The following is an 8,637-nucleotide window of genomic DNA, read 5'->3' as shown; positions in this document are numbered from 1 at the left end:
ACACAGAACTCTATCAGCTGAGTAACAATGTTCATCAAAGTGTTGAGTGCTACAGTGTAGGTTAGTTTATTAGGACAAGTGCATGATAGTAAGGTTAATTAGGGTTAGATACGGGTTAGATTTTTTAATTTAAAATTTTTTAATTTCAGATAATGGGACCAGGGGCGGAGCTTCCTATAGGTGACATATGCGGTTGCTCCACCCATAGTGGGGGTGCCAAAAACTGCACCCATGCAGCAAACAAAATGAATAATAATTGTATATATATATTCAATTGTTGTCATTATTTCTAAGGTCCACCTTTTTCTTGATTAATTTATTAATTATCTGACCATTATTAGGCAATCAATTATTATTATTACTGTTGTTGTTGTTGTTGTGGTTATTATTATTATTATTTGTTCAACATGAAATTTCAAGAGCAAACCAATGGGTATCAGAGAGGGGGGAGGGGAGAGAGAGAGAGAGAGAGAGAGAGAGAGAGAGAGAGAGAGAGAGAGAGAGAGAGAGAGAGAGAGAGAGAGAGAGAGAGAGAGAGAGAGAGGGGGGAGGGAGGGAGAGGGGGAGGGAGGGAGGGAGAGAGAGAGAGAGAGAGAGAGAGAGCGCGCGTTGAGTTGAGAATAAAGCGCTTCTCTTACTCCCGCCAGATTCACGTGTCGCGTCTTCTTGTCTTTGTCTGCGAAATGTCCCTGCTACTTTTGAAGTGGTTTTGAGCAGGCTTTTCGTTTAGGGGAGTCACGCTTTGCATTAAGGCCAGTGTGCATTTGAATGTCCGTATGGAGCGTCGTCTGTGCGGCGGTAAAATGAAGACTCTGTGTTTGAACTTTGCCTTCACCTGTCTTTGGCTCCTGCCAACAACGGTAAGACCAGCTACTCTTGCATCAATGGACTTCAAGTGTTAAATGTCGCTAATATTGTTAACCAGATACTAGCAAGTAATAGTGCAGATATTATCATGGTAATAATACCGTGATTAAAGCCCATTGACGGGGTAGTTTCCAATTCACTTAATTAAAACATTTATCGAGCCTGTTTTAGTGCGTATAATAGATAGGCTACACTATTAATTGTTTATGAAGAATTGGAGGGGTGTCATTTTTCAGTGGATTAATACACACTCCTAAACTGAAAGTTGGACGTTATGGGATTGGTGGATTGGCTGCTACACATTTGTTGCACAAGCAATTGGGCTATATGTGATGTTTTTCGGGCCTGTACTGATGAAATAATGGTTTATCTAGTGCTTGTGTGTGTGTGTGTGTGTGTGTGTGTGTGTGTGTGTGTGTGTGTGGAGATTGAGGGCTGAGAAATAATAAATAAAATAAATAATAAATAAAGTCAGTCTGTCTGTTTGTGTGTGTGTGTGTGTGTGTGTGTGTGTGTGTGTGTGTGTGTGTGTGTGTGTATGTAATATGTATGTATGTATGTATGTATGTATGTATGTATGTATGTATGTATGTATGTATGTATGTATGTATGTATGTATGTATGTATGTATGTATGTATGTATGTATGTGTATGGGCTATTTGAGCTAATCCCTTACTCTTCTCATCCATATTCATGTGCATTATACCCTGAAGGGAGATTATTTCTGAAAATGGCTTGGCTACCAAGTTGTTGCTTATTGCCAATCTGCAATTTATTGAAATTTGATCATTTACATTTACATTTAGTCATTTAGCTGAACGCTTTTATCCAAAGCGATTTACAAGTTCTGTACGACAAGTCATCAGGAAGGGTACAACTCTATCAGCTGAGTAACAATGTTCATCAAAGTGTTGTGTGTTACAGTGTAGGTTAGTTTATTAGGACAAGTGCATGACAGTAAGGTTAGTTAGGGTTAGATTTTATTTATTATTTTTTTTCATTATTTCAGATAATGGTTGAAGAAGTGCGTCTTTAGTCGACGGCGAAAGATTGGACAGGATTCGGCTGTCCTAACTGGGGTGGGTATAATTCCACCATTGTGGGGCAAGGACTGAGAATAGGCGGCTTCTCTTTGATGACCCTCCCAGAGCTTGGATAGGAGTAGGTCTGAGGCGGCCAGAAGATGCAGAGCGTAGGGGTCTTGAGGGTGTGTAGTTAGAGACCATTGACCGCACGGTATGCTAGGTCGAGGGCCTTGAAGCGGATACGTGCAGCAATGGGGAGCCAGTGCAGGTCCCTAAGAAGTGGGGTGACATGACATAGGAGGTCATTCTGTAAGAGATAAGCAGTAAGTTGGTTGGATACAGCACGTTCAAGTGTTTTGGAAAGGAAGGAGAGAAGAGAGACAGGACGATAGTTGCCTATGACGGTGGGGTTCAGGGTTTTTTTTTTATGAGGGGCGTGACTCTGGCTTGTTTTAGGGAGGTGGGGACCACCCCTGAGTTGAGTGAGGAGTTGATGGTTGCAGTTAGGAATGGGAGGATGTCCGGTGCTATGGTCTGGAGGAGTGGGGAGGGTAGCTGGTCCAGCTGGCATGTAGTCGGACGGTTCGACGTTACCAGTGTCAGGGTCTCGGCTTCTGTAATGGGAGAGAAAGATGACAGAGTGAAGGATGAGGTTCTCGATTCAGTGTTTGGAATGGGTGGGGGTTAGGAGAAGGAGCTGCAGGGGATAATGGGGTAGTGGCACGACGCAGGCATTTTGGGGGGTAAGGCGCTCAATAGGGCAGTCCTGCACATAAAGTCTTTACAGTTTTTCTCAGTTTGGTGCATTTCTCACATCACTAGTTACATTTGCACAACAGTTAGTGCATTTCTCAAAACAATTAGTACAAACTGCAAAACCTAGTTGATAACCTGCAAAAGCGTGTCACGTGCTCAAAATGGATAGTTCCTTCTTCAAAAGCAAGTATTCATGTCAATGAAAGTGTCAGTGTCATCAAAATGAAAAGTCCTGACACCATTGTTTATGAACAAGATAGTCAAATGGCTTTGTCATGTTTTCATTATGACAGATCACTCTGTAAGTGTTTTCCAATGCAAAAAAGTCAGATCTAGGTGACACTACCTGAAAATGCTCAAGACAGCACTATACACTATTTGCACAGCCATTTGAAATCTACAGTAACACATTACTGTACATTGATTGATTGATTGAAAACTTTATTACAGTAACAGATTGCAGAATGGGTACAATACAGTACAGCTCAATACACACAATTGTTAAGGGGATGCAGACCAGAGAAAGACTTTCGTCTTGTTTACATCAGGGTCCCCCTGGTGGGGTGGGGGGGGGGGGGGTGGGCAGGAGGGGTGGGGGGGGGGGAACACTGTACAACTGTACAAGCAAAACTGTACATTGGAATATTGACAACCATACTTGGTCATTTACTGTACATTGGAGGGGGTTGGGTTAGGACATTTACATGGGCCAGTTTCGAATTGCAGTCTCCTGTAGGTGTTTTTTGAGAGTGTTTTTGAAAGTGGGTAGTGATTCACATTCCTTTACAGCTTTGGGTAGGGCGTTCCATTGATGTGGCATAATTGCGAAATGTGTTTAGTCCCTTGTTTACACACTGTACACATTGTAATATTCCCTCCTTGGTTGCTCTCTGTCCAATGTGATTTCTTCCACGCCTTTTACCTTTTGCCAGATTGAAACCCGCCTCATCAACGTATATGAATGTGTGAACAAGCAATGAAATGAGGACTATTCGTTTTATAGGGAATGACTATTCAGCAGTCATAAGTATAGTTAATTTTGACTGACATGACATAAACAAATGATAATGTTATAAAACAGCAGAGAATTGTATGAAAGCAATTGATGCATGTCCAAAAGCATTTGCAATTTGTTCGGAGGAATGAGAAACTGCTACTATCATGTGCACAAATGACTAAATGTTGTGGAGGTTGAACTAACAGTTATGAGAACTTTAATTCTGATCAGAGAAATGCACCAAAGCAATTGAGAAAAACTTGTAACAGTGAGTGCATTTGTATTTAATTTCTTTAACAGAATACCCATTTTCTATGGATATCCGGCCACAGATGTAACTTGATTTGATCAACTTTATTATCCCCAAGGTTGCGGTACAGCATCAACATCAGAACACGCAGGAACACATACAAAACAGAAATAAATATATAAGGGTGGTAATAAGGGATTTATTTCTTCGCATATCTCTCTGAGAAAAACACAGGTTCACATTTCAGAGTGCAGAGTCAGCCGTTTGTGGCGCCGCTGGTTTCACGTTGGGCACGTTGACAGGGCTGGACACGTTGTCTGTAAACAGGGGATCAAATTAATTACTGGTGGTTGTAGGATGGTCTCTAGGACAGTCTCTCCCACCGGCACATCAGCTGTTGCCACCAGATTTCTAACAACAACGTGACTCAATTGAAATTATTTTATTTTATTATCGGTCTCTTTAATCATCAGTACACAAAGCAATCCCAGATTAACATTTTTATTTATAATTGTTTTATTTATTATTATTATTATAGTTTTTTTTAAGTGTGATTGCATTTAAATTATTTTCTTTTATTAATTATGGCCAGGCTGCAAGCAGAGATTCTAACCTAGTACACTACCGGCCAATCAGTTGTCCCATACAGTACTTACTGTACTGTCTGTCCTATATAGTAGTTACTGTACTGTCTGTCCTATACAGTACTTACTGTACTATCTGTCCTATTATAGGGATGCACCGATCCGATATTGATATTGGATATTGGCCCCGATATCACTAAAATAGCTGGATCGGGTATCGGTAAAAAAAATTATATATGTATCGGATTCTTTTTTTTATATATATTTTTTATAATATAATAAATAAAATAAGAAATAACAATTCAGTACATTTATGTGTTAATTTGTTACATTTAGTTTCACTAAGTTAGGAAAGTAATGTTTTAAGTCAAGCCTGATGTTGCCTTGCACAAAATAATGATCCCAGTCTCTTTCACACAGTGAGGCATACAGTTTATTAACAATGGGTATCGGTTGAAGCCAGGTATCGGTATCGGGACTGAAAAAGTCGGATCGGTGCATCCCTAGTCCTATATATAGTACTTACTGTACTGTTCTAAAACACCAGAAAATATGTTGCTGGTTTTATCCCACGTGCCACATTTTTCTTTAAATAAATGGTAAATGGTGCATTACAAGTTCCTCACATTCACCCATTCACTCTCACATTCACACACTGACGGCGGAGGCAACCATGCAAGGTGCCAACCTGCTCATCAGGAGCAATTAGGGGTGTCTTGCTCAAGGACACTTCTACACGCTGCCCAGGAGGAGCGGGAATACACAGATACTGTATGTGCCCCTCAGGAAGCGTATCTAACCCCCATGTGGACCACCCAGCTCCGAGCTTTGGCACAGAAAAATGTCTTCAATACTACCAGCCTATGCCGAATCCATCTTGAAAAAAAGAAGGAAATAAAAAATACCCATATTGAAAAGATGTATACTGTACAAATCTTACAAGACCTTTATGTTGTCTAAATCCACATATACGATCTATGGCTTAGCAACCAGTAATCTAACATGTAATAGCTGAAAACATACATGAAGTGGGTAAGGTAATGATATCTGAAAGCAGAAATGATCATATGTATATGTTTCTTATAAAACGTTCAGACGGCAGAAACTATGTTTCTTTCCTATATTTCTGTTCTATATATGGTTGAACTTTGCAACATAAAGCTGGCGCTTTTGCAAAGTCAGCCTCCCCCCAACAACCCCCCACCAACCGCCCCCAACCCCCCACCAACCACCCCCCCTCCCTCCCATCACCACCGCTGTTGCTATTTTCTCCATGCTGGCATCTTGACACAGAGCTAGTGACACAGCTGTCACACTGCAAGGTCCAATTAGAGCAGGTGAGAATAGCAAACATAGCCTTGAGACGGGCTGTAAGGACACAACTAGAAAACACCTGACTGAATAGAGGCAGAGGGTGACACGAGTGTTTGGATCCCACTTTCTGCTGCAAAATAACCCCCCAAGCTGGCCTACTGGAGAATATGGGGACATTATAGTTATAGCTCCTCATCCCTATATCCTGACAAACCTATAGCCATAGTTGAGGATGTATTTACCCGGAGGTAGGGGTGGACGGTATACCGGTTGCCCTACAGGTTATTGGTGTATTCCCTGCAGGTTACTGGTGTATGCCTTGCAGGTTACTGGGGCAGACAGAGGGCAATATGGTGACATTCAAAACCGCTCTTAAAGAGCACCTACGGGAGGCTGCAATTCGAAACTGGCCACCATAAAGCTCCAACCACCCCCCCCCCCCCCCCAAATAGACAGTCTCCTCCCCACCGTATGTATATATTTTCTCCCCACCGTATGTATATTTCTTCTCCCACCCACCCACCCCCTCCTAATGTACAGTCTCCTCCCCATCATATGTATATAATCTCTGTTAGGATCTATGGGTAACAGTACTGTATATTTGCATATCGTTTATGTCACAAATGTAACAGTACTATATATGTCATGTATGTCCGTATGCCATAAATGTCATGATGTCATGTATGTTGTGTATGTCATAAATGTCACTATGAGTTGAAAATGGGGGACCCTGATGTAAACAAGACAAACTTCTTTCTCTGGTCTGCATCCCCTTAACAATTGTGTGTATTGAGCTGTATTGTACCCATTCTGCAATCTGTTAAATAAAGTTTTCATTAATTAATTCATTCATTCATTCATTCATTCACATGAGAGGAGGGGGTGGGGTATGTTGGTGTAAACAAGTGTGATAGTTCTTTATAGGAGCAAAGAGGTGTGTGCAGTTGTTGTCTGGATAAGATAAGATAAGCTATTCCTTTATTGCTCGGCATTCAGGCATCATAGCAGCATGGGGAGGGGGGAGGGGAGGTACAGGTACAGGGTAATAGTAGAGTAGAAGACATAATACAGGTAATACAATTATAGTACAGTAGAAAAGTATACGCATATGAGCAAGTAGGCAGTGTAAATCAAGGTGCAGATGAGGGTCTGTATGCCCTATCAGTTATATTTGCATTACAATAAATATAGTTACAATAGACACTATAATCTAAATATATACTATGAGTAAGTAAGTATACAGTATACACAGGTGCAGTATGCATAAGGTACTACGTATGGCGTGATATACATCATACGTTATACGTTGTCCGTTTTGGTAGTCCGTAGTCCGTTTAGGTGGGAGTCAGACACACTCAGTGATCAGACATTCCTATTAGTTCTTGAGTTCTGCTGCCGTTATTTCTCTGGCTGCTGGCAGCGGTCCCTGCCCACTGTTGTGGAGCCTGATGGCCGGCGGTACGAAGGACTGGCTGAGGCTGTTAGTTGAGTGTCGGGGGTGTTTGAGTCTGTGACTCCATCCGATGATAAATCCGATGTTAGATCTTGGACAGTTCAATCAACATCTGTTAACATAGACAACTGTCTCCCTAAGCTGCAAATCAGCTTGTGACTGCAACTTGTTCCTGTTTGCGGACGACTCAGCCCTGCTGGTCTCTGACAAGAACGGGTTACAGGTTGAAAAAACCCTCAGCTCGGAACTAGGCAGAATCTGCATATGGCTCGCTGATAACAAACTATCATTACACATGGGCAAAACAGAGTCCATTCTCTTCGGTTCAAATAACAAACTCAGCAAGACCGACGGCTTCTCAGTTACAGTGGGTGACAATATTGTCACAAGGAAAGATGAAATTACCTACCTGGGTTCCATCCTAGAGGCTAATCTCTCCTGTGACAAAATGGCATCCAATGTAATAAAAAAAGTCAACCAACGAACTCGATTCTTGTACCGGATCTCCTCTCTGGTAAACAAGAATACCCTGAAGACTCTGGCAGGAGCACTCATTCAGGGGTACTACGACTATGCTTGCACCTCATGGTACCAAAGCACCTCAAAGGCGCTAAAAACAAAATTACAAACATCTCAAAACAAACTGGTCAGACTACTGCTTGACCTTACTCCTAGAACCCACCTCACCCCTGCTCACTTTGACAACCTAGGATGGCTTAGAGTAGACGACAGAGTACAGCAACTTGCAATGGGCCTGGTCTACAAGATACACTACACGACCAAGGTACCCATGTACATGTCAAAATACTTCCCAAAGGTCAGTGAATACCACGATCACAACACCAGAGGGAGCTCCACAAATCATGTTAAACCCAGATTCGGCTCAAATAAGGGACTAAACACGTTTCGCAATTATGCCACATCAATGTGGAACGCCCTACCCAAAGCTGTAAAGGAATGTGGATCACTACCCACTTTCAAAACCTCTCTCAAGGGACACCTACGGGAGACTGCAATTCAACACTGGCCCCTGTAAATATCCTAACCCAACCCCCTCCAATGTACAGTCATTTACCTAGTATGGTTTTGTCAATAGTCCAATGTACAATTTTGTTTGTTTGTACAGTGTCTCCCCCCCCCTCAATGTACAGTTTTGCTTGTTTATACAGTGTGCCCCCCCCCCCCAACCACCTCCAATGTAGATTACCCAGTATGGTTGTCAATATCCCAGTGTACCCAACCCCCCCCCCACCCAACCTCCTCCAATGTACAGTTTCTACGTCAAATGTATATACTCCCTTTTCCTGACTCCTTCTGTATCACAAACAGTACTGTATTTGCAAATCTGGTATGTCATGAATGTATAGATGTAGCAGTACTGACTATCTGT

General features: G+C 42.0%; 1 protein-coding gene across 1 annotated transcript in view; it reads left to right on the top strand.

Moving 5' to 3' along the window:
* Window positions 1-757: 757 nt before the first annotated feature.
* The window catches only part of LOC311243537 (neurexophilin-2-like), a 19,337-nt gene continuing 11,457 nt past the window's right edge, over window positions 758-8,637 (top strand). Inside the window, exon 1 of the mRNA XM_084332793.1 lies at window positions 758-860. Within this exon, the coding sequence (XP_084188919.1) occupies window positions 777-860 (84 nt within the window). The 5' untranslated portion in view covers window positions 758-776. The remainder of the gene's footprint in view (window positions 861-8,637) is intronic.

Source organism: Notolepis coatsorum (assembly GCF_963971535.1).
Source record: "Notolepis coatsorum genome assembly, chromosome: 17".
In the NCBI taxonomy this organism is placed as follows: Eukaryota; Metazoa; Chordata; class Actinopteri; order Aulopiformes; family Paralepididae; genus Notolepis; species Notolepis coatsorum.
Note: the sequence above shows the minus strand (reverse complement) of the source record. Positions and strands in the feature narration are given on the sequence as shown.